Source organism: Phyllobates terribilis, unplaced genomic scaffold (genome assembly GCF_046119375.1).
Source record: "Phyllobates terribilis strain yellow unplaced genomic scaffold, ASM4611937v1 Scaffold_5__5_contigs__length_657084704, whole genome shotgun sequence".
NCBI lineage: Eukaryota > Metazoa > Chordata > Amphibia > Anura > Dendrobatidae > Phyllobates > Phyllobates terribilis.
Window position 1 is genome coordinate 351823448 of NW_027362765.1, and position 26820 is coordinate 351850267.

General features: G+C 50.3%; 1 protein-coding gene across 1 annotated transcript in view; it reads left to right on the forward strand.

Annotated features, from left to right (window-relative positions):
• Positions 1-26820, forward strand: part of GFRA1 (GDNF family receptor alpha 1) — a 378896-nt gene that overhangs the window by 319411 nt on the left and 32665 nt on the right. The window contains exons 5-6 of the mRNA XM_073684629.1: positions 19421-19530; positions 19817-19951. Of these exons, the coding sequence (XP_073540730.1) occupies positions 19421-19530; positions 19817-19951 (245 nt within the window). The remainder of the gene's footprint in view (positions 1-19420; positions 19531-19816; positions 19952-26820) is intronic.

Sequence of the window (26820 nt, forward strand, 5' to 3'; positions counted from 1 at the left end):
TATTCCTTTAAAAGGACAGTGAAAATCAGTTGATGTTACATTTTCTTTCTGAGAGAAAACAGATGCAAAATAGGAATTAAAAAGTTTGGCCTTCTCAACATCCTCTCTTACCATTTCTCCATTTTCATCCTGTAAAAATCCTATAGCATCTTTGACTTTTCTTTTACTTTTGACATACCCCCAAAATCCTTTTTTATTGCTTTTGACATCTCTTGCAAGCCTTAATTCATTGTCAGCTTTAGCTAACCTGATACGTGCCCTGCAGGATCTGCAGACTGCATTATAATCTTCTTTAGATATGCCTCCCTCTTTCCATTTAATAAACATTTCTTTCTTTCTTTTTAGCATGTGTTTAAGTTCTGTGTTCATCCATCCTGGTTTCCTTAAATGCTTCCCATTCTTCCTACTTTTCGGGATTGTTAACGATTGTGCTTTGAGAATCTCATTTTTAAAAATTTCCCATCCTTCCTGGACATTTTTGTCCTTAAGGACATCCAGCCATTGGATCCCTCCTATTCTCTTTCTGAGTCTCTTAAAATCTGCCTTTCTAAAATCTAACCTTGAAGTTTGAGTCTTCACATGTCTTCCTCCTCTAGTTATCCAAAATTCTATAATAGCATGATCGCTGCCTCCTAGGGTCCCAGCCACCTTTACCTCCATGATGGAAAGAGGTCTTCTGATGGAAGGAGGACTGTGATATATGATGGGAGGATGACTGTGATCTATGATGAGAGGAGGACTGTGACCTATGATGGGAGAAGGTCTATGATGTATGATGGAAAGAGGACTGCGAGGGAAGGAGGACTGTGATTTGTGATGGGAGAAGGACTGTGATCTGTGATGGGAGGGGGACTGTGATGAGAAGAGGACTGTGATCTATGATGGGTGGAGGACTGATCTGTGATGGAAGGAGGACTGTGATCTGTGATGGGAAGAGGACTGTGATGAGAAGAGGACTGTGATCTATGATGGGTGGAGGACTGATCTGTGATGGAAGGAGGACTGTGATCTGTGATGAAAATGAGTACTGTGATCTGTGATGGGAGGAGGACTGTGATCTGTGATGGGAGGAGGACTGTGATTAGAGGAGGACTGTGATGGGAGGAGGACTGTGATCTATGGATGAAAGGAGTACTGTGATCTGTGATGGGAGGAGGACTGTGATCTGTGATTAGAGGAGGACTGTGATGGGAGGGGGACTGTGATGGGAGGAGGACTGTGATCTATGATGAAAGGAGTACTGTGATCTGTGATGGGAGGAGGACTGTGATGAGAGGAGGACTGTGATCTGTGATGAAAATGAGTACTGTGATCTGTGATGGGAGGAGGACTGTGATCTGTGATGGGAGGAGGACTGTGATTAGAGGAGGACTGTGATGGGAGGAGGACTGTGATCTATGGATGAAAGGAGTACTGTGATCTGTGATGGGAGGAGGACTGTGATCTGTGATTAGAGGAGGACTGTGATGGGAGGGGGACTGTGATGGGAGGAGGACTGTGATCTATGATGAAAGGAGTACTGTGATCTGTGATGGGAGGAGGACTGTGATGAGAGGAGGACTGTGATCTGTGATGAAAATGAGTACTGTGATCTGTGATGGGAGGAGGACTGTGATCTGTGATGGGAGGAGGACTGTGATTAGAGGAGGACTGATGGGAGGAGGACTGTGATCTATGGATGAAAGGAGTACTGTGATCTGTGATGGGAGGAGGACTGTGATCTGTGATTAGAGGAGGACTGTGATGGGAGGGGGACTGTGATGGGAGGAGGACTGTGATCTATGATGGGTGGAGGACTGATCTGTGATGGAAGGAGGACTGTGATCTGTGATGGGAGGAGGACTGTGATGAGAAGAGGACTGTGATCTATGATGGGTGGAGGACTGATCTGTGATGGAAGGAGGACTGTGATCTGTGATGGGAGGAGGACTGTGATGAGAAGAGGACTGTGATCTATGATGGGTGGAGGACTGATCTGTGATGGAAGGAGGACTGTGATCTGTGATGGGAGGAGGACTGTGATCTGTGATGGGAGGGGGACTGTGATGAGAAGAGGACTGTGATCTATGATGGGTGGAGGACTGATCTGTGATGGAAGGAGGACTATGATCTATGATGGGAGGAGGACTGTGATGAGAAAAGGACTGTGATCTATGATGGGTGGAGGACTGATCTGTGATGGAAGGAGGACTGTGATCTGTGATGGGAGGAGGACTGATCTGTGATGGGAGGAGGACTGATCTATGATGAAAGGACTACTGTGATCTGTGATGGGAGGAGGACTGTGATGAGAGGAGGACTGTGATGAGAGGAGGACTGTGATGAGAGGAGGACTGTGATCTGTGATGAAAATGAGTACTGTGATCTGTGATGGGAGGAGGACTGTGATCTGTGATGGGAGGAGGACTGTGATTAGAGGAGGACTGTGATGGGAGGAGGACTGTGATCTATGGATGAAAGGAGTACTGTGATCTGTGATGGGAGGAGGACTGTGATCTGTGATTAGAGGAGGACTGTGATGGGAGGAGGACTGTGATCTATGATGAAAGGAGTACTGTGATCTGTGATGGGAGGAGGACTGTGATGAGAGGAGGACTGTGATCTGTGATGAAAATGAGTACTGTGATCTGTGATGGGAGGAGGACTGTGATCTGTGATGGGAGGAGGACTGTGATTAGAGGAGGACTGTGATGGGAGGAGGACTGTGATCTATGGATGAAAGGAGTACTGTGATCTGTGATGGGAGGAGGACTGTGATCTGTGATTAGAGGAGGACTGTGATGGGAGGGGGACTGTGATGGGTGGAGGACTGTGATCTGTGATGAAAGGAGTACTGTGATCTGTGATGGGAGGAGGACTGTGATCTGTGATGGGAGGAGGACTGTGATCGGTGATGAGAGGAGGACCGATGGGAGGAGGACTATGATCTATGATGGGAGGAGGGCTGTGATGAGAAGAGGTAACTGATCTATGATGGGAGGAGGACTGTGATGGAAAGAGGTCTTCTGATGGAAGGAGGACTGTGATATATGATGGGAGGAGGACTGTGATCTATGATAAAAGGAGGATTGTGATGAGAGAAGGACTGATTTATGAAGTAAAGAAGACTGTGATCTGTGATGGGAGGAGGTCTATGATCCATGATGGAAAGAGGTCTTCTGATGGAAGGAGGACTGTGATATATGATGGGAGGATGACTGTGATCTATGATGAGAGGAGGACTGTGACCTATGATGGGAGAAGGTCTATGATGTATGATGGAAAGAGGACTGCGAAGGAAGGAGGACTGTGATTTGTGATGGGAGAAGGACTGTGATCTGTGATGGGAGGGGGACTGTGATCTGTGATGGGAGGAAGACTGTGATGGGAGGAGGACTATGATCTATGATGGGAGGAGGACTGTGATGAGAGGAGGACTGTGATCTGTGATGAAAATGAGTACTGTGATCTGTGATGGGAGGAGGACTGTGATCTGTGATGGGAGGAGGACTGTGATCTGTGATGGGAGGAGGACTGTGATCTGTGATTAGAGGAGGACTGTGATGGGAGGAGGACTGTGATGGGAGGAGGACTGTGATCTATGGATGAAAGGAGTACTGTGATCTGTGATGGGAGGAGGACTGTGATCTGTGATTAGAGGAGGACTGTGATGAGAGGAGGACTGTGATGGGAGGAGGATTGTGATCTATGATGAAAAGGAGTACTGTGATCTGTGATGGGAGGAGGACTGTGATCTGTAATTAGAGGAGGACTGTGATTAGAGGAGGACTGTGATTGGAGGAGGACTGTGATTGGAGGAGGACTGTGATTGGAGGAGGACTGTGATTGGAGGAGGACTGTGATGGGAGGAGGACTGTGATGGGAGGAGGACTGTGATGGGAGGAGGACTGTGATCTATGATGAAAGGAGTACTGTGATGGGAGGAGGACTGTGATCTGTGATGGAAGGAGGATTGTGATCGGTGATGAGAGGAGGACCGATGGGAGGAGGACTATGATCTATGATGGGAGGAGGGCTGTGATGAGAAGAGGTAACTGATCTATGATGGGAGGAGGACTGTGATGGAAAGAGGTCTTCTGATGGAAGGAGGACTGTGATATATGATGGGAGGAGGACTGTGATCTATGATAAAAGGAGGATTGTGATGAGAGAAGGACTGATTTATGAAGTAAAGAAGACTGTGATCTGTGATGAGAGGAGGTCTGTGATCTGTGATGGGAAAACGATTGTGATCTGTGTTGGGAGGAGGACTGTGATCTGTGGTGGGAGGAGGACTGTGATCTGTGAAGGGAGGAGGATTGTGATCTGTGATGGGAGGAGGACTGTGATCTGTGATGGGAGGAGGACTGTGATCTGTGATGAGAGGAGGTCTATGATGGAAAGAGTTCTTCTGATGGAAGGAGGACTGTGATATATGATGGGAGGAGGACTGTGATCTATGAGAAAAGGAGGATTGTGATGAGAGAAGGACTGATCTATGATGGGAGAAGACTGTGATCTGTGATGGGAGGACTGTGATCTGTGATGGGAGGAGGACTGTGATCTGTGATGGGAGGAGGACTGTGATGGGAGGAGGACTGTGATGGGAGGAGGACTGTGATGGGAGGAGGACTGTGATCTGTGATGGGAGGAGGACTGTGATGGGAGGAGGACTGTGATCTATGATGGGAGGAGGACTGTGATGAGAAGAGGACTGTGATCTATGATGGGAGGAGGACTGTGATCTGTGATGGGAGGAGGACTGATTTGTGATGAGAGGAGGACTGTGATCTGTGATGAGAGGAGGACTGTGATCTGTGATGAGAGGAGGACTGTGATCTATGATGAGAGGAGGACTGTGATCTATGATGGGAGGAGGACTGTGATCTGTGATGAAAGGAGTACTGTGATCTGTGATGGGAGGAGGACTGTGATCTGTGATGGGAGGAGGACTATGATCTGTGATGGGAGGAGGACTGTGATGGAAGGAGGACTGTGATCTGTGATGGGAGGAGGACTGTGATCTGTTATGGGAGGAAGACTGTGATCGGTGATGAGAGGAGGACTGTGATGGGAGGAGGACTATGATCTATGATGGGAGAAGGACTGTGATGAGAAGAGGACTGTGATCTATGATGGGTGGAGGACTGTGATCTGTGATGGGAGGAGGACTGTGATGAGAAGAGGACTGTGATCTATGATGGGTGGAGGACTGTGATCTGTGATGGAAGGAGGACTGTGATGGGAGGAGGACTGTGATCTGTGATGAGAGCAGGACTGTGATGGGAGGAGGACTGATCTGTGATGGGAGAAGGACTGTGATGGGTGGAGGACTGTAATCTGTGATGGGAGAAGGACTGTGATCTGTGATGGGAGGGGGACTATGATCTGTGATGGGAGGAGGACTATGATCTGTGATGGGAGGGGGACTATGATCTGTGATGGGTGGAGGACTGTGATCTGTGATGGGAGGAGGACTGTGATGGGAGGAGGACTGTGATCTATGATGGGAGGATGACTGTGATCTATGATGAGAGGAGGACTGTGACCTATGATGGGAGAAGGTCTATGATGTATGATGGAAAGAGGACTGCGAAGGAAGGAGGACTGTGATTTGTGATGGGAGAAGGACTGTGATCTGTGATGGGAGGGGGACTGTGATCTGTGATGGGAGGAAGACTGTGATGGGAGGAGGACTATGATCTATGATGGGAGGAGGACTGTGATGAGAGGAGGACTGTGATCTGTGATGAAAATGAGTACTGTGATCTGTGATGGGAGGAGGACTGTGATCTGTGATGGGAGGAGGACTGTGATCTGTGATGGGAGGAGGACTGTGATCTGTGATTAGAGGAGGACTGTGATGGGAGGAGGACTGTGATGGGAGGAGGACTGTGATCTATGGATGAAAGGAGTACTGTGATCTGTGATGGGAGGAGGACTGTGATCTGTGATTAGAGGAGGACTGTGATGAGAGGAGGACTGTGATGGGAGGAGGATTGTGATCTATGATGAAAAGGAGTACTGTGATCTGTGATGGGAGGAGGACTGTGATCTGTAATTAGAGGAGGACTGTGATTAGAGGAGGACTGTGATTGGAGGAGGACTGTGATTGGAGGAGGACTGTGATTGGAGGAGGACTGTGATTGGAGGAGGACTGTGATGGGAGGAGGACTGTGATGGGAGGAGGACTGTGATGGGAGGAGGACTGTGATCTATGATGAAAGGAGTACTGTGATGGGAGGAGGACTGTGATCTGTGATGGAAGGAGGATTGTGATCGGTGATGAGAGGAGGACCGATGGGAGGAGGACTATGATCTATGATGGGAGGAGGGCTGTGATGAGAAGAGGTAACTGATCTATGATGGGAGGAGGACTGTGATGGAAAGAGGTCTTCTGATGGAAGGAGGACTGTGATATATGATGGGAGGAGGACTGTGATCTATGATAAAAGGAGGATTGTGATGAGAGAAGGACTGATTTATGAAGTAAAGAAGACTGTGATCTGTGATGAGAGGAGGTCTGTGATCTGTGATGGGAAAACGATTGTGATCTGTGTTGGGAGGAGGACTGTGATCTGTGGTGGGAGGAGGACTGTGATCTGTGAAGGGAGGAGGATTGTGATCTGTGATGGGAGGAGGACTGTGATCTGTGATGGGAGGAGGACTGTGATCTGTGATGAGAGGAGGTCTATGATGGAAAGAGTTCTTCTGATAGAAGGAGGACTGTGATATATGATGGGAGGAGGACTGTGATCTATGAGAAAAGGAGGATTGTGATGAGAGAAGGACTGATCTATGATGGGAGAAGACTGTGATCTGTGATGGGAGGACTGTGATCTGTGATGGGAGGAGGACTGTGATCTGTGATGGGAGGAGGACTGTGATGGGAGGAGGACTGTGATGGGAGGAGGACTGTGATGGGAGGAGGACTGTGATCTGTGATGGGAGGAGGACTGTGATGGGAGGAGGACTGTGATCTATGATGGGAGGAGGACTGTGATGAGAAGAGGACTGTGATCTATGATGGGAGGAGGACTGTGATCTGTGATGGGAGGAGGACTGATTTGTGATGAGAGGAGGACTGTGATCTGTGATGAGAGGAGGACTGTGATCTGTGATGAGAGGAGGACTGTGATCTATGATGAGAGGAGGACTGTGATCTATGATGGGAGGAGGACTGTGATCTGTGATGAAAGGAGTACTGTGATCTGTGATGGGAGGAGGACTGTGATCTGTGATGGGAGGAGGACTATGATCTGTGATGGGAGGAGGACTGTGATGGAAGGAGGACTGTGATCTGTGATGGGAGGAGGACTGTGATCTGTTATGGGAGGAAGACTGTGATCGGTGATGAGAGGAGGACTGTGATGGGAGGAGGACTATGATCTATGATGGGAGAAGGACTGTGATGAGAAGAGGACTGTGATCTATGATGGGTGGAGGACTGTGATCTGTGATGGGAGGAGGACTGTGATGAGAAGAGGACTGTGATCTATGATGGGTGGAGGACTGTGATCTGTGATGGAAGGAGGACTGTGATGGGAGGAGGACTGTGATCTGTGATGAGAGCAGGACTGTGATGGGAGGAGGACTGATCTGTGATGGGAGAAGGACTGTGATGGGTGGAGGACTGTAATCTGTGATGGGAGAAGGACTGTGATCTGTGATGGGAGGGGGACTATGATCTGTGATGGGAGGAGGACTATGATCTGTGATGGGAGGGGGACTATGATCTGTGATGGGTGGAGGACTGTGATCTGTGATGGGAGGAGGACTGTGATGGGAGGAGGACTGTGATCTATGATGGGAGGAGGACTGTGATGAGAAGAGGACTGTGATCTATGATGGGAGGAGGACTGTGATGAGAAGAGGACTGTGATCTGTGATGAGAGGAGGACTGTGATCTGTGATGGGTGGAGGACTGTGATCTGTGATGGGTGGAGGACTGTGATCTGTGATGGGTGGAGGACTGTGATCTGTGATGGGTGGAGGACTGTGATCTGTGATGGGTGGAGGACTGTGATCTGTGATGGGTGGAGGACTGTGATCTGTGATGGGTGGAGGACTGTAATCTATGATGAGAGGAGGACTGTGATGGGTGGAGGACTGTGATCTGTGATGGGAGGAGGACTGTGATGGGAGGAGGACTGTGATGAGAAGAGGACAGTGCTCTATGATGGGATGAGGACTGTGATCTGTGATGGGAGGAGGACTGTGATGGGAGGAGGACTGTGATCTATGATGGGAGGAGGACTGTGATGAGAAGAGGACTGTGATCTATGATGGGAGGAGGACTGTGATCTATGATGGGAGGAGGACTGTGATGAGAAGAGGACTGTGATCTGTGATGAGAGGAGGACTGTGATCTGTGATGGGTGGAGGACTGTGATGGGAGGAGGACTGTAATCTATGATGAGAGGAGGACTGTGATGGGTGGAGGACTGTGATCTGTGATGGGAGGAGGACTGTGATCTTTGATTGGAGGAGGACTGTGATGGGAGGAGGACTGTGATCTGTGATGGGAGGAGGACTGTGATCTTTGATTGGAGGAGGACTGTGATGGAAGGAGGACTGTGATCTGTGATGGGAGAAGGACTGTGATCTGTGATGGGAGGAGGACTGTGATCTGTGATGAGAGGAGGACTGTGATCTGTGATGAGAGGAGGACTGTGATGGGAGAAGGACTGTGATCTGTGATGGGTGGAGGACTGTGATCTGTGATGAAAGGAGTACTGTGATCTGTGATGGGAGGAGGACTGTGATCTGTGATGGAAGGAGGACTGTGATCTGTGATGAGAGGAGGACCGATGGGAGGAGGACTATGATCTATGATGGGAGGAGGGCTGTGATGGAAAGAGGTCTTCTGATGGAAGGAGGACTGTGATATATGATGGGAGGAGGACTGATCTATGATAAAAGGAGGATTGTGATGAGAGAAGGACTGATTTATGAAGTAAAGAAGACTGTGATCTGTGATGGGAGGAGGACTGTGATCTGTGATGGGAGAACGATTGTGATCTGTGATGGGAGAAGGACTGTGATCTGTGATGGGAGGAGGACTGTGATCTGTGGTGGGAGGAGGACTGTGATCTGTGGTGGGAGGAGGATTGTGATCTGTGATGGGAGGAGGACTGTGATCTGTGATGAGAGGAGGTCTATGATGGAAAGAGTTCTTCTGATGGAAGGAGGACTGTGATATATGATGGGAGGAGGACTGTGATCTATGAGAAAAGGAGGATTGTGATGAGAGAAGGACTGATCTATGATGGGAGAAGACTGTGATCTGTGATGGGAGGAGGACTGTGATCTGTGATGGGAGGAGGACTGTGATCTGTGATGGGAGGAGGACTGTGATCTGTGATGGGAGGAGGACTGTGATCTGTGATGGGAGGAGGACTGTGATCTGTGATGGGAGGAGGACTGTGATCTGTGATGGGTGGAGGACTGTGATCTGTGATGGGAGGAGGACTGTGATGGGAGGAGGACTGTGATCTATGATGGGAGGAGGACTGTGATGAGAAGAGGACTGTGATCTATGATGGGAGGAGGACTGTGATCTGTGATGGGAGGAGGACTGATTTGTGATGAGAGGAGGACTGTGATCTGTGATGAGAGGAGGACTGTGATCTGTGATGGGAGAAGACTGATCTGTGATGAGAGGAGACTGATCTGTGATGGGAGGAGGACTGTGATCTATGATGAAAGGAGTACTGTGATCTGTGATGGGATGATGGGAAGAGGACTGTGATCTGTGATGAGAGGAGGACTGTGATCTGTGATGGGAGAAGACTGATCTGTGATGAGAGGAGACTGATCTGTGATGGGAGGAGGACTGTGATCTATGATGAAAGGAGTACTGTGATCTGTGATGGGAGGAGGACTGTGATCTGTGATGAAAGGAGTACTGTGATCTGTGATGGGAGGAGGACTGTGATCTGTGATGGGAGGAGGACTGTGATCTGTGATGGGAGAAGGACTGTGATCTGTGATGAAAGGAGTACTGTGATCTGTGATGGGAGGAGGACTGTGATCTGTGGTGGGAGGAGGACTGTGATCTGTGGTGGGAGGAGGACTATGATCTGTGATGGGAGGAGGACTGTGATGGAAGGAGGACTGTGATCTGTGATGGGAGGAGGACTGTGATCTGTTATGGGAGGAAGACTGTGATCGGTGATGAGAGGAGGTGTTATGCACACGCCCGGGCTAAGCGGCGTGTGCGTGTGATTGGTAGTGATTCCACTGGACCGTGCCGGAGAGTGAATGCCTGGAGGGGCGTGACTAAGTATTCACCCGATCCGACCAGGGTCGCACGACGGCATACGACGCCAGTGCACCAAGGAGGAACCGAGCAGAGGGACCAGGTGCTACTCCAGGACAGACCCCGGACACGGCTGCTGACCCACACAGGGGAATACAGGAACAGGCTGGTAGGCTGGCACACAGACTGGAGGGTATAGGCAGGCACGACTGGTATGCAGGCAGGCGGGTATGCAGGCAGGGGGGTAAAGGCAAGCACAGCTAGAGTGCAGACAGGGAGGCACTAGCAGGTAGGAACACAGGCGGGATAGGACCCAGTACACACCGGGACTCTGGAACAATACAGGCAGAGGGTTACAGGCAAGCACAGCTAGAGTGCAGACAAGGCTGAGCAGGGAGGACAGGGCTCTGTTCACACGGAACAGACAGGAAGGGAAAGACAGAGCCAGATACTCACACAGTACTTGCAGAGACAACAAGCAGGAGTTAGGTACGAGTTCAGACTCTGCAGAAAAAGGAAGGGAACGGACATAGAGGCAAAACAGGTAAAGGACAGGAGAGAGTTCAGACTGGAACTGAGTGTACGGAGGAGACCGACACTGCAGAGGGATACAGGAGCGGGTCTGGGAATACGGCCCCCAGAGAGGCGGAACGAACAGGCAAGGAGCGTGTTCAGACAGGACAGACCAGACGCAGGAGCGGGTCTAGGAAATCGGCCACTAGAAGGCGGAACGAACAGGCAAGGAGCGTGTTCAGACAGGACAGACCAGACACAGGAGTGGGTCTAGGAAATCGGCCACTAGAAGGCGAGAGGAACAGGCTAGGAGCGTGTTCAGACAGGACAGACAAGAGAACACAGAAAGGAGTCAGTTCAGACACGGGAGCTGATACCGCAAAGCAGGAGACATACAGGACTCAGTTCAGACACGGGAGCTGATACCGCAAAGCAGGAGACATACAGGACACAGTTCAGACACGGGAGCTGATACCGCAAAGCAGGAGACATACAGGACTCAGTTCAGACACGGGAACTGATACAAAAAGCAGGAGACAAGAGACGGGACCTGGCACCTTCAGAGTGCAAGCACACACTGAAGGAAAACACTTATGCTCAGGCAGGGATAGAAGGGAGCTGCTGAGCTATATACCAAGTGACAGACAGCAATAGGCTGAGGACGCACAAGGGGTGTGCCTGCAGCAGGTACAAAAAGCAGGAAGTGATCGGGCGCCGCCCTTAAGCAGCAGAAACAGACACAAACAGACAGCATGGAGGGAAGCCAGAGAGACATTCTGGACAGGAGATCAAGTGCGCCCTCTTGCACAGTGGGAGATGGACCACCATGCAAGGACGCCGCCAGGTATGTTACAGGAGGACTGTGATGGGAGGAGGACTATGATCTATGATGGGAGAAGGACTGTGATGAGAAGAGGACTGTGATCTATGATGGGTGGAGGACTGTGATCTGTGATGGGAGGAGGACTGTGATGAGAAGAGGACTGTGATTTATGATGGGTGGAGGACTGTGATCTGTGATGGAAGGAGGACTGTGATCTGTGATGGGAGGAGGACTGTGATCTGTGATGGGAGAAGGACTGTGATGGGTGGAGGACTGTAATCTGTGATGGGAGGGGGACTATGATCTGTGATGGGAGGAGGACTGTGATCTGTGATGGGAGGGGGACTATGATCTGTGATGGGAGGAGGACTGTGATCTGTGATGGGAGGAGGACTATGATCTGTGATGGGAGGGGGACTATGATCTGTGATGGGTGGAGGACTGTGATCTGTGATGGGAGGAGGACTGTGATGGGAGGAGGACTGTGATCTATGATGGGAGGAGGACTGATGAGAAGAGGACTGTGATCTGTGATGAGAGGAGGACTGTGATCTGTGATGGGTGGAGGACTGTGATCTGTGATGGGTGGAGGACTGTGATCTGTGATGGGTGGAGGACTGTAATCTGTGATGGGTGGAGGACTGTGATATGTGATGGGAGGAGGACTGTAATCTATGATGAGAGGAGGACTGTGATGGGTGGAGGACTGTGATCTGTGATGGGAGGAGGACTGTGATGGGAGGAGGACTGTGATCTTTTATGGGAGGAGGACTGTGATGAGAAGAGGACAGTGCTCTATGATGGGATGAGGACTGTGATCTGTGATGGGAGGAGGACTGTGATCTGTGATGGGAGGAGGACTGTGATGGGAGGAGGACTGTGATGAGAAGAGGACTGATCTATGATGGGAGGAGGACTGTGATGAGAAGAGGGCTGTGATCTGTGATGAGAGGAGGACTGTGATCTGTGATGGGTGGAGGACTGTGATGGGAGGAGGACTGTAATCTATGATGAGAGGAGGACTGTGATGGGTGGAGGACTGTGATCTGTGATGGGAGGAGGACTGTGATCTGTGATGGGAGGAGGACTGTGATCTTTGATTGGAGGAGGACTGTGATGAGAAGAGGACAGTGCTCTATGATGGGATGAGGACTGTGATCTGTGATGGGAGGAGGACTGTGATGGGAGGAGGACTGTGATCTGTGATGGGAGAAGGACTGTGATCTGTGATGGGAGGAGGACTGTGATCGGTGATGAGAGGAGGACTGTGATGGGAGAAGGACTGTGATCTGTGATGGGAGGAGGACTGTGATCTGTGATGGGAGAAGGACTGTGATCTGTGATGGGAGGAGGACTGTGATGGGAGAAGGACTGTGATCTGTGATGGGAGGAGGACTGCGATCTGTGATGAGAGGAGGACTGTGATGGGAGAAGGACTGTGATCTGTGATGGGTGGAGGACTGTGATCTGTGATGGGAGAAGGACTGTGATGAGAAGAGGACTGTGATCTATGATGGAAGGAGAACTGATCTGTGATGAGAAGGGGACTGGGATTTATGATAAGAGGAGGACTGTGATCTATGATGGGTGGAGGACGGTGATGAAAAGAGGACTGTGATGGGAGGAGGACTGTGATGAGAAGAGGACTGTGATGGGAGGAGGACTGTGATCTATGATGGGAAGAGGACTGTGATGGGAGGAGGACTGTGATCTATGATGGGAAGAGGACTGTGATGGGAGGAGGACTGTGATCTATGATGGGAAGAGGACTGTGATGGGAGGAGGACTGTGATCTATGATGGGAAGAGGACTGTGATGGGAGGAGGACTGTGATTAGTGATGGGAGATCTTTTATCTCCGATGGGAGATTCTGATCTCTGGAGTCTTCGGTTGACCCTCCGCCTGTGATTAGTGAGTATATATACAGTTGAAACCAGCAGTTTCCATCCACTATATATAAAGACACATCTCCATGTTTTCCTCAATATCTGACATGAAATCAGAATAAACCTTTCCCGTTTTAGGACAATTAGGATTTTACCATAATGTTTAATATTTGCCAAATGCCGGAATAATAAGAGAGAGAAGGTTTAAAGGGAATGTGTCGCCCCCTGGCACTCATCTGACCTCTAATATAGAATTGTAAATCTATTCCTACCTGTGTGCCTCATATTAGAGGTCTTGTTGCTGTGAAATTTATTTTTATTCAATCAAGTTTCTGATGCTTGCGGACCCGGGGCCCTGAAGAAATCCCTGCCTACTGTGTGAATTGCAATGTTTCCCCCCTCCCCTGCATGTCACTGTGCCTCCATTTGGCTGCTGCAACTGCACATCACAGGGCACTGTAACATGCAGGGGAAGGGCGGAAACATTATAATTACCACAGGAGGTGGGGATTTCTTCTAGTCCCCGGGACTGGAACACATCAGAAATTTGATTGACTAAAAAGACTTTTCACAGCAACAAGACCTCTAATATGAGGCACACGGGTAGGTATAGATTTACATTTCTATCACCTGTATGTCCATAGTAGAGGTCAGATATCTCCCAGGGGGGACAGATTCCCATCAGACCTCTACTATGGGCCATACAGGTAGGTATAGAGTTACATTTCTATCACCTGTATGCCCATAGTAGAGGTCAGATATCTCCCAGGGGGGACAGATTCCCATCAGACCTCTACTATGGCTATACAGGTAGGTATAGAGTTACATTTCTATCACCTGTATGCCCATAGTAGAGGTCAGATATCTCCCAGGGGGGACAGATTCCCATCAGACCTCTACTATGGGCCATACAGGTAGGTATAGCGTTACATTTCTATCACCTGTATGTCCATAGTAGAGGTCAGATATCTCCCAGGGGGGACAGACTCCCATCAGACCTCTACTATGGCCATACAGGTAGGTATAGAGTTACATTTCTATCACCTGTATGTCCATAGTAGAGGTCAGATATCTCCCAGGGGGGGACAGATTCCCATCAGACCTCTACTATGGCCATACAGGTAGGTATAGAGTTACATTTCTATCACCTGTATGTCCATAGTAGAGGTCAGATATCTCCCAGGGGGGACAGACTCCCATCAGACCTCTACTATGGCCATACAGGTAGATATAGAGTTACATTTCTATCACCTGTATGTCCATAGTAGAGGTCTGATATCTCCCAGGGGGGACAGATTCCCATCAGACCTCTACTATGGCCATACAGGTAAGTATATAGTTACATTTCTATCACCTGTATGCCCATAGTAGAGGTCAGATATCGCCCAGGAGGGACAGACTCCCATCAGACCTCTACTATGGCCATACAGGTAGGTATAGAGTTACATTTCAATAACCTGTATGGCCATAGTAGAGGTCAGATATCTCCCAGGGGGGACAGATTCCCATCAGACCTCTACTATGGCCATACAGGTAGGTATAGAGTTACATTTCTATCACCTGTATGCCCATAGTAGAGGTCAGATATCTCCCAGGGGGGACAGATTCCCATCAGACCTCTACTATGGCCATACAGGTAGGTATAGAGTTACATTTCAATAACCTGTATGGCCATAGTAGAGGTCAGATATCTCCCAGGGGGGACAGATTCCCATCAGACCTCTACTATGGCCATACAGGTAGGTATAGAGTTACATTTCTATCACCTGTATGCCCATAGTAGAGGTCAGATATCTCCCAGGGGGGACAGACTCCCATCAGACCTCTACTATGGGCATACAGGTAGGTATAGAGTTACATTTCTATCACCTGTATGCCCATAGTAGAGGTCTGATATCTCCCAGGGGGGACAGACACCCATCAGACCTCTACTATGGCCATACAGGTAGGTATAGAGTTACATTTCTATCACCTGTATGCCCATAGTAGAGGTCAGATATCTCCCAGGGGGGACAGATTCCCATCAGACCTCTACTATGGCCATACAGGTAGGTATAGAGTTACATTTCTATCACCTGTATGTCCATAGTAGAGGTCAGATATCTCCCAGGGGGGACAGATTCCCATCAGACCTCTACTATGGCCATACAGGTAGGTACAGAGTTACATTTCTATCACCTGTATGTCCATAGTAGAGGTCAGATATCTCCCAGGGGGGACAGATTCCCATCAGACCTCTACTATGGCCATACAGGTAGGTATAGAGTTACATTTCTATCACCTGTATGTCCATAGTAGAGGTCAGATATCTCCCAGGGGGGACAGATTCCCATCAGACCTCTACTATGGGCCATACAGGTAGGTATAGAGTTACATTTCTATCACCTGTATACCCATAGTAGAGGTCAGATATCTCCCAGGGGGGACAGACACCCATCAGACCTCTACTATGGCCATACAGGTAGGTATAGAGTTACATTTCTATCACCTGTATGCCCATAGTAGAGGTCAGATATCTCCCAGGGGGGACAGACTCCCATCAGACCTCTACTATGGCCATACAGGTAGGTATAGAGTTACATTTCTATCACCTGTATACCCATAGTAGAGGTCAGATATCTCCCAGGGGGGACAGACACCCATCAGACCTCTACTATGGCCATACAGGTAGGTATAGAGTTACATTTCTATCACCTGTATGCCCATAGTAGAGGTCAGATATCTCCCAGGGGGGACAGACTCCCATCAGACCTCTACTATGGCCATACAGGTAGGTATAGAGTTACATTTCTATCACCTGTATACCCATAGTAGAGGTCAGATATCTCCCAGGGGGGACAGACACCCATCAGACCTCTACTATGGCCATACAGGTAGGTATAGAGTTACATTTCTATCACCTGTATGCCCATAGTAGAGGTCAGATATCTCCCAGGGGGGACAGATTCCCATCAGACCTCTACTATGGCCATACAGGTAGGTATAGAGTTACATTTCTATCACCTGTATACCCATAGTAGAGGTCAGATATCTCCCAGGGGGGACAGACACCCATCAGACCTCTACTATGGCCATACAGGTAGGTATAGAGTTACATTTCTATCACCTGTATGCCCATAGTAGAGGTCAGATATCTCCCAGGGGGGACAGATTCCCATCAGACCTCTACTATGGCCATACAGGTAGGTATAGAGATACATTTCTATCACCTGTATACCCATAGTAGAGGTCAGATATCTCCCAGGGGGACAGATTCCCATCAGACCTCTACTATGGCCATACAGGTAGGTATAGAGTTACATTTCTATCACCTGTATACCCATAGTAGAGGTCAGATATCTCCCAGGGGGGACAGACTCCCATCAGACCTCTACTATGGCCATACAGGTAGGTATAGAGTTACATTTCAATAACCTGTATGGCCATAGTAGAGGTCAGATATCTCCCAGAGGGGACAGACTCCCATCAGACCTCTACTATGGCCATACAGGTAGGTATAGAGTTACATTTCTATCACCTGTATGCCCATAGTAGAGGTCTGATATCTCCCAGGGGGGACAGATTCCCATCAGACCTCTACTATGGGCCATACAGGTAGGTATAGAGTTACATTTCTATCACCTGTATGTCCATAGTAGAGGTCAGATATCTCCCAGGGGGGACAGATTCCCATCAGACCTCTACTATGGGCCATACAGGTAGGTATAGAGTTACATTTCTATCACCTGTATGTCCATAGTAGAGGTCAGATATCTCCCAGGGGGGACAGATTCCCATCAGACCTCTACTATGGGCCATACAGGTAGGTATAGAGTTACATTTCTATCACCTGTATGCCCATAGTAGAGGTCAGATATCTCCCAGGGGGGACAGACTCCCATCAGACCTCTACCATGGCCATACAGGTAGGTATAGAGTTACATTTCTATCACCTGTATGCCCATAGTAGAGGTCAGATATCTCCCAGGGGGGACAGATTCCATCAGACCTCTACTATGGGCCATACAGGTAGGTATAGAGTTACATTTCTATCACCTGTATGCCCATAGCAGAGGTCAGATATCTCCCAGGGGGGACAGACTCCCATCAGACCTCTACTATGACCATACATGTAGGTATAGAGTTACATTTCTATCACCTGTATGTCCATAGTAGAGGTCAGATATCTCCCAGGGGGGACAGACACCCATCAGACCTCTACTATGGGCCATACAGGTAGGTATAGAGTTACATTTCTATCACCTGTATGCCCATAGTAGAGGTCAGATATCTCCCAGGGGGGACAGACTCCCATCAGACCTCTACTATGGGCCATACAGGTAGGTATAGAGTTACATTTCTATCACCTGTATGCCCATAGTAGAGGTCAGATATCTCCCAGGGGAGGACAGACTCCCATCAGACCTCTACTATGGCCATACAGGTAGGTATAGAGTTACATTTCTATCACCTGTATGCCCATACATTAAGTCCCAGGGGCTGTCAGACTCCCTTTAAGGCATTTTTATTACTTACTGCAAAGTCAGAAGTTTCCATCCATCTCATTAGTATTTGGTCCCATTGCCCTTACACTGAATGACTTGGGTCTCACATTTGGGATCTCCTTCCACAGCTTCTCACAATAGTTGGTGGAATTTGGGCCAATTCCTCCTGATAAAACTGGTGTAACTGATCCAGGTGTGTAGGTCGTCTTGCTCGGCGCTCGCAGCCTTTTCAGCTTTGCCCATAAATTTTCTATAGGATTGAGATCAGGGCTTGTGATGGCCGCTCCAAAACATTGACTTTGTTATCCTTAAGCCACTTTGTTACCATTTTGGCAGTATGCTCCGGGTCATTGTCCATTTGGAAGACCCATTTCTGCCCAAGCTTTAACTTCCTGGCTGATGTCTTCACATGTTCTTCAGTATTGCCACATAATTTTCTTTTCTTATGATGCCATCTATTTTGTGAAGTGCGCCTGCAGCAAAATAACCCCACAACATGATGCTGCCCCCCGTGATTCACAGTTGGGATGGTGTTCTTAGACTTCCAAGCTTTTCTCTTTTTCCTCCAAACGTAACGATGGTCATTATGCCCAAAAAGTTTTATCTTGAAATTGTACCCAAGGATGAGCCAGACTTGTTCAAGTCCACAATTCTCTTCCTGATATCTTGGCTGATTTCTTTAGACTTTCACATGATGCTACACAAAGAAGCAGTGTGTTTCAGGTGTGCATTAAAATACATCCACAGGTGTGTCTCTAATTAACTCAGATGTTTCCAAAAAAATATCAGATGCTTCAAAAAACACATGACATCATCATATGGGCCGTCCAGAATTGTTTAGAGGCAAAGTAATCTTATTGTATGGAAACATCTGACTCTGCAGTAAGTAATAAAAATGCCTTAAACCTTCTCTCTCTCATTATTCCGGCATTTGGCAAATATTAAACATTATGGTAAAATCCTAATTGTCCTAAAACGGGAAAGGTTTATTCTGATCTCATGTCAGATATTGAGGAAAACATGGAGATGTGTCTTTATATACAGTGGATGGAAACTGCTGCTTTCATCTGTAGTATATACTCTGTAGATATCTCTTATGTTTTGTATTGTAGTAAAGGTATTCTTCCTCCGTTTATAGATAAATGAGGGTAAATTCCGATCCATTTCCTTTCATGACGAGGAATCTCATTGATATTCAGACGCAGCGTTTGTGGATAAATGTAATTACTTCAGGACTAAATTGGAACAGATACGACTCGTGTTTCTTCACAATTTCAAGTTCAGATTAGAAATTAAAGTGAAGAAAATGGTCAGTGTGTAAAATGATTTATTACATGGGGGGTGGGAGCCCCGGGACCCTGGTGACTGTAGATCAGGTGTCAGTTCCTTTCATCCAGAATCTGATACATCCAGTAATCCATCAGAATCTTCCTGTTACTCACAGATTATTTCCATCTCGTGTTTTCTATCACAGATCTCGTCTCGCTCATTTTCTTACCGACTGTCAACCGGACCCTCGATCAGTGAGCGGATGCCTGAAGGAGAACTACGCAGAATGCCTGCTGGCGTACTCCGGTCTCATCGGTAGGGATCGCAGGGATCTCTGTATCACACATGATATATTGTTGCAGGTTGTGTGGTTACATTGTTTGAGGCGTCATCTGTACTGTGTGAATGGGCATCAGAACACAAAGCGACCGTCACATTTCTGTGCCACCGAGGGTTACTTGTAGCACATGAAGTATGAGTCACTAGCTTATTATCACTGAGGCTGTCCCAGTCACTTGCTCCTGACCTCTAATGGTTATTACGCTTCCCTATTAATATATGATGATGGCTGATTTATCATCTGCTGTTTCTGTGGTTACAGGCACAGGAATCACCCCGAATTACATTGAATCCAGCAGCCTCAGCGTGTCCCCCTGGTGCGACTGCAGCAGCAGCGGAAACTACATTGACGACTGTTTGAAATTCCTAAACTTCTTCAAGGATAACATCTGCCTGAGTAAGTGCGAGCGAGCCTGGAAATACCTGTTACTAATTAATAGCTAATAATGCACCCAGCCCCCCGAGCTCGGCTGTGGGCGCTCATTACTCTGCTGCTCCTTTACATTTAAGAGACATTTTACCAAATGGAAATCAATTCAGTTGACTCAAAGGAAAACGATCTTTCTGAAGGGCTCCGCGAAATCCACCGCAGCTCGTTCCATTTAGCTTTTTTCTTGCAGGGAAAATAAATGCCGCAGTTTAGTTTTATAATTTTATACTTTTTTAATATGTCACAGCTATTATTTCTTCTTTATTCCATAACTCCAAAAAGTTATTCTACACTTTTACCTTCCTCCTCCACCCACCGCTGCCCTCTCCCTTATTTATTCCTACTGAAGACTTTGACACAAATTTCAAAAATAAGATCGACCAAATCAGACAAGTGTTTATTAACTACCACAAGCCCCTATTAACAGACCAATGCCGTTCCCCCATAACCTTCCTCCCCACCATCACTAAAGGAGAGGTTACTCATCTCCTCTCCACATCGCACCTCACCACTTGTACACTTGACCCCATCTAACCTCCTCCACATCCTCACACCTATCCTGGCCCTAACCCATTTCTTCACCCTATCATTAACCTCTGGTGTCCTCCCTTCTGCTTTCTAACATGAAAAAATCAGACCCATCCTGAAGAAGCCATCCCTCAACCTCTACGTCCAGTTATCATCCCATATCACTGCTAACATTCACCTCCAAACTCCACAAACAGCATGTCCGTGCTGAACTGTCCTCCCTCCTCTCATCCAACTCACTCTTCACAACCTACAATCCGGATTCCGTCCCCACTGCCCTACCAAAATTACCAACGACTTATTGACCTCCTAGACCCGTCCTCTATCTTATACATTACTCTGTACTCCTCCTCCTAGACCCGTCCTCTGCCTTCTACATTACTCTGTGCTCCTCCTCCTAGACCCGTCCTCTGCCTTCTACATTACTCTGTGCTCCTCCTCCTAGACCTGTCCTCTGCCTTCTACATTACTCTGTGCTCCTCCACCTAGACCTGTCCTCTGCCTTCTACATTACTCTGTGCTCCTCCTCCTAGACCTGTCCTCTGCCTTCTACATTACTCTGTGCTCCTCCTCCTAGACCCGTCCTCTGCCTTCTACATTACTCTGTGCTCCTCCTCCTAGACCTGTCCTCTGCCTTCTACATTACTCTGTGCTCCTCCTCCTAGACCCGTCCTCTGCCTTCTACATTACTCTGTGCTCCTCCTCCTAGACCCGTCCTCTATCTTATACATTACTCTGTGCTCCTCCTCCTAGACCCGTCCTCTGCCTTCTACATTACTCTGTGCTCCTCCACCTAGACCTGTCCTCTGCCTTCTACATTACTCTGTGCTCCTCCTCCTAGACCCATCCTCTGCCTTCTACATTACTCTGTGCTCCTCCTCCTAGACCCGTCCTCTGCCTTCTACATTACTCTGTGCTCCTCCTCCTAGACCTGTCCTCTGCCTTCTACATTACTCTGTGCTCCTCCTCCTAGACCTGTCCTCTGCCTTCTACATTACTCTGTGCTCCTCCTCCTAGACCTGTCCTCTGCCTTCTACATTACTCTGTGCTCCTCCTCCTAGACCCGTCCTCTGCCTTCTACATTACTCTGTGCTCCTCATAGACCTGTCCTCTGCCTTCTACATTACTCTGTGCTCCTCCACCTAGACCTGTCCTCTGCCTTCTACATTACTCTGTGCTCCTCCTCCTAGACCTGTCCTCTGCCTTCTACATTACTCTGTGCTCCTCCTCCTAGACCTGTCCTCTGCCTTCTACATTACTCTGTGCTCCTCCTCCTAGACCTGTCCTCTGCCTTCTACATTACTCTGTGCTCCTCTTCCTAGACCTGTCCTCTGCCTTCTACATTACTCTGTGCTCCTCCACCTAGACCTGTCCTCTGCCTTCTACATTACTCTGTGCTCCTCCTCCTAGACCTGTCCTCTGCCTTCTACATTACTCTGTGCTCCTCCTCCTAGACCTGTCCTCTGCCTTCTACATTACTCTGTGCTCCTCTTCCTAGACCTGTCCTCTGCCTTCTACATTACTCTGTGCTCCTCCTCCTAGACCTGTCCTCTGCCTTCTACATTACTCTGTGCTCCTCCTCCTAGACCTGTCCTCTGCCTTCTACATTACTCTGTGCTCCTCCTCCTAGACCTGTCCTCTGCTTCCTACATTACTCTGTGCTCCTCCTCCTAGACCTGTCCTCTGCCTTCTACATTACTATGTGCTCCTCCTTCTAGACCTGTCCTCTGCCTTCTACATTACTCTGTGCTCCTCATAGACCTGTCCTCTGCCTTCTACATTACTCTGTGCTCCTCCACCTAGACCTGTCCTCTGCCTTCTACATTACTATGTGCTTCTCCTCCTAGACCTGTCCTCTGCCTTCTACATTACTATGTGCTCCTCCTCCTAGACCTGTCCTCCGCCTTCTACATTACTCTGTGCTCCTCCTCCTAGACCCGTCCTCTGCCTTCTACATTACTCTGTGCTCCCCCTCCTAGACCTCTCCTCCGCCTTCTACATTACTCTGTGCTCCTCCTCCTAGACCCATCCTCTGCCTTCTACATTACTCTGTGCTCCTCCTCCTAGACCTGTCCTCTGCCTTCTACATTACTATGTGCTCCTCCTCCTAGACCCGTCCTCTGCCTTCTACATTACTCTGTGCTCCTCCTCCTAGACCCGTCCTCTGCCCCCTACATTACTCTGTGCTGCTCCTCCTAGACCTCTCCTCCGCCTTCTACATTACTCTGTGCTCCTCCTCCTAGACCTGTCCTCTGCCTTCTACATTACTCTGTGCTCCTCCTCCTAGACCTGTCCTCTGCCTTCTACATTACTATGTGCTCCTCCTCCTAGACCCGTCCTCTGCCTTCTACATTACTCTGTGCTCCTCCTCCTAGACCCGTCCTCTGCCCCCTACATTACTCTGTGCTGCTCCTCCTAGACCTCTCCTCCGCCTTCTACATTACTCTGTGCTGCTCCTCCTAGACCTCTCCTCCGCCTTCTACATTACTATGTGCTCCTCCTCCTAGACCTGTCCTCTGCCTTCTACATTACTCTGTGCTCCTCCTCCTAGACCTGTCCTCTGCCCCCTACATTACTCTGTGCTCCTCCTCCTAGACCTCTCCTCCGCCTTCTACATTACTCTGTGCTCCTCCTCCTAGACCCGTCCTCTGCCTTCTACATTACTCTGTGCTCCTCCTCCTAGACCCGTCCTCTGCCCCCTACATTACTCTGTGCTCCTCCTAGACCTGTCCTCCGCCTTCTACATTACTCTGTGCTCCTCCTAGACCTGTCCTCCGCCTTCTACATTACTCTGTGCTCCTCCTCCTAGACCCATCCTCTGCCTTCTACATTACTCTGTGCTCCTCCTAGACCCGTCCTCTGCCTTCTACATTACTCTGTGCTCCTCATAGACCTGTCCTCTGCCTTCTACATTACTCTGTGCTCCTCCTCCTAGACCTGTCCTCTGCCTTCTACATTACTCTGTGCTCCTCATAGACCTGTCCTCTGCCTTCTACATTACTCTGTGCTCCTCCTAGACCTGTCCTCTGCCTTGTACATTACTCTGTGCTCCTCCTCCTAGACCCGTCCTCTGCCCCCTACATTACTCTGTGCTCCTCCTCCTAGACCTGTCCTCTGCCTTCTACATTACTCTGTGCTCCTCCTCCTAGACCTGTCCTCTGCCTTCTACATTACTCTGTACTCCTCCTCCTAGACCTGTCCTCTGCCTTCTACATTACTCTGTGCTCCTCCTCCTAGACCTGTCCTCTGCCCCCTACATTACTCTGTGCTCCTCCTCCTAGACCTGTCCTCAGCCTTCTACATTACTCTGTGCTCCTCCTCCTAGACCTGTCCTCAGCCTTCTACATTACTCTGTGCTCCTCCTCCTAGACCTGTCCTCTGCCTTCTACATTACTCTGTGCTCCTCCTCCTAGACCTGTCCTCAGCCTTCTACATTACTCTGTACTCCTCATCCTAGACCTGTCCTCTGCCTTCTACATTACTCTGTGCTCCTCCTCCTAGACCTGTCCTCAGCCTTCTACATTACTCTGTACTCCTCATCCTAGACCTGTCCTCTGCCTTCTACATTACTCTGTCCTACTACAGATCCTCTTTTCCCCCGGTATCACAGACCTTGCCCTCTCCAGGATCTACTCACACCTCACCGACCCGCACATTTAGCATCTACCACTCCCACACTACCTCCTCATCCTGCCCTATTTCTGTTGATGTCCCTCAAGGCTCTGTCCTGGGACCCCTACTCTTCTCTATCTATACCTTTGGCCTTGGACAACTCATAAGGTCCCATGGCTTCTAGTACCACCTGCACGCTGATGACACCCAGATCTACTTCTTCGGCCCTGACGTCACCTCTCTGCTGTTCAGAATCCCAGCGTGTCTATCAGCCGCATCCTCCTCCTTCTCCTCTTGCTTGCTAAAACTCAATGTGGACAAAACCAAACTCCTTAACTACTTCCATCTCACCCAACACCCCTACCTGATTTATATATCACAATAAATTACATCACACTTTCCCTGTACCGGATGTCCGCTACCTCAGTTTAACTCTAGACTCTGCCTTGTCCTTCACACTAAACATCCAAACTCCTGCCGCCTCCAACTCAAAATATTTCCCAAATCCGTCCTTTCCTCAACACCGCCCCGCCATCGGAGCTTCCGCCTCACCACCACCGGAGCGGTCTCCTCACCACCTCCTGAGCTTCCGCCTCACCACCACCGGAGCTGCCACCTCACCACCACCGGAGCTGTCTCCTCACCACCACCGGAGCTGCCACCTTACCACCTCCTGAGCTGCCACCTCACCACCACCGGAGCTGTCTCCTCACCACCTCCTGAGCTGCCACCTCACCATCACCGGAGCTGTCACCTTACCACCTTCTGAGCTGCCACCTCACCACCACCGGAGCTGCCACCTCACCACCACCGGAGCTGCGGCCTCACCACCTCCAGAGCTGCGGCCTCACCACCTCCAGAGCTGCGGCCTCACCACCTCCAGAGCTGCGGCCTCACCACCACCAGAGCTGCGGCCTCACCGCCACCAGAGCTGCGGCCTCACCGCCACCAGAGCTGCGGCCTCACCACCACCAGAGCTGCGGCCTCACCACCTCCTGAGCTGCCACCTCACCATCACCGGAGCTGTCACCTTACCACTTTCTGAGCTGCCACCTCACCACCACCAGAGCGGTCTCCTCACCATCTCCTGAGCTGTCACCTCACCATCACCGGAGCTGTCTCCTCACCACTACCGGAGCTGCGGCCTCACCACCTCCTGAGCTGCGGCCTCACCACCACCGGAGCTTCGGTCTCACCAGCACCAGAGCTCACCACCTCCTGAACTGCAGCCTCACCACCACCGGAGCTGCCACCTCACCACCACCAGAACGGTCTCCTCACCACCTCCTGAGCTGCCACCTCACCACCACCGGAGCTGCGGCCTCACCACCACCGGAGCTGCGGCCTCACCACCACCGGAGCTGCGGCCTCACCACCACCGGAGCTGCGGCCTCACCACCACCGGAGCTGCGGCCTCACCACCACCGGAGCTGCGGCCTCACCACCACCGGAGCTGTGGCCTCACCACCACCAGAGCTGCGGCCTCACCACCACCGGAGCTGCGGCCTCACCACCACCGGAGCTGCGGCCTCACCACCACCAGAGCTGCGGCCTCACAACCACCAGAGCTGCGGCCTCACAACCACCAGAGCTGCGGCCTCACAACCACCAGAGCTGCGGCCTCACCACCACCAGAGCTGCGGCCTCACCACCCCCTGAGCTGCGGCCTCACCACCACCGGAGCTGCCACCTCACCACCACCAGAGCGGTGTCCTCACCACCTCCTGAGCTGCCACCTCACCATCACGGAAGCTGTCTCCTAACCACCACCGGAGCTGCGGCCTCACCACCACCGGAGCTGCGACCTCACCACCACCGGAGCTGCGACCTCACCACCACCGGAGCTGCGACCTCACCACCACCAGAGCTGTGGCCTCACCACCTCCTGAGCTGCGGCCTCACCACCACCGGAGCTGCAGCCTCACGACCACCGGAGCTGCCACCTCACCACCACCAGAGCGGTCTCCTCACCACCTCCTGAGCTGCCACCTCACCATCACGGAAGCTGTCTCCTAACCACCACCGGAGCTGCGGCCTCACCACCACCGGAGCTGCGACCTCACCACCACCGGAGTTGCGGCCTCACCACCACCGGAGCTGCCACCTCATCACCACCAGAGCGGTCTCCTCACCACCTCCTGAGCTGCCACCTCACCATCACCGAAGCTGTCTCCTAACCACCACCGGAGCTGCGGCCTCACCACCACCGGAGCTGCGACCTCACCACCACCGGAGCTGCGGCCTCACCACCACCGGAGCTGCGGCCTCACCACCACCGGAGCTGCGGCCTCACCACCACCGGAGCTGCGGCCTCACCACCTCCTGAGCTGCGGCCTCACCACCACCGGAGCTGCGGCCTCACCACCACCGGAGCTGCGGCCTCACCACCACCGGAGCTGCGGCCTCACCACCACCGGAGCTACGGTCTCACCACCATCAGAGCTCACCACCTCCTGAGCTGCGGCCTCACCACCACCGGAGCTGCAGCCTGACCACCACCGGAGCTGCCACCTCACCACCACCAGAGCGGTCTCCTCACCACCTCCTGAGCTGCCTCCTCACCATCACCGGAGCTGTCTCCTCACCACCACCGGAGCTGTCTCCTCACCACCACCGGAGCTGCGGCCTCACCACCACCGGAGCTGCGGCCTCACCACCACCGGAGCTGTCACAAGACTCCAAGCTACTCCTTCCTC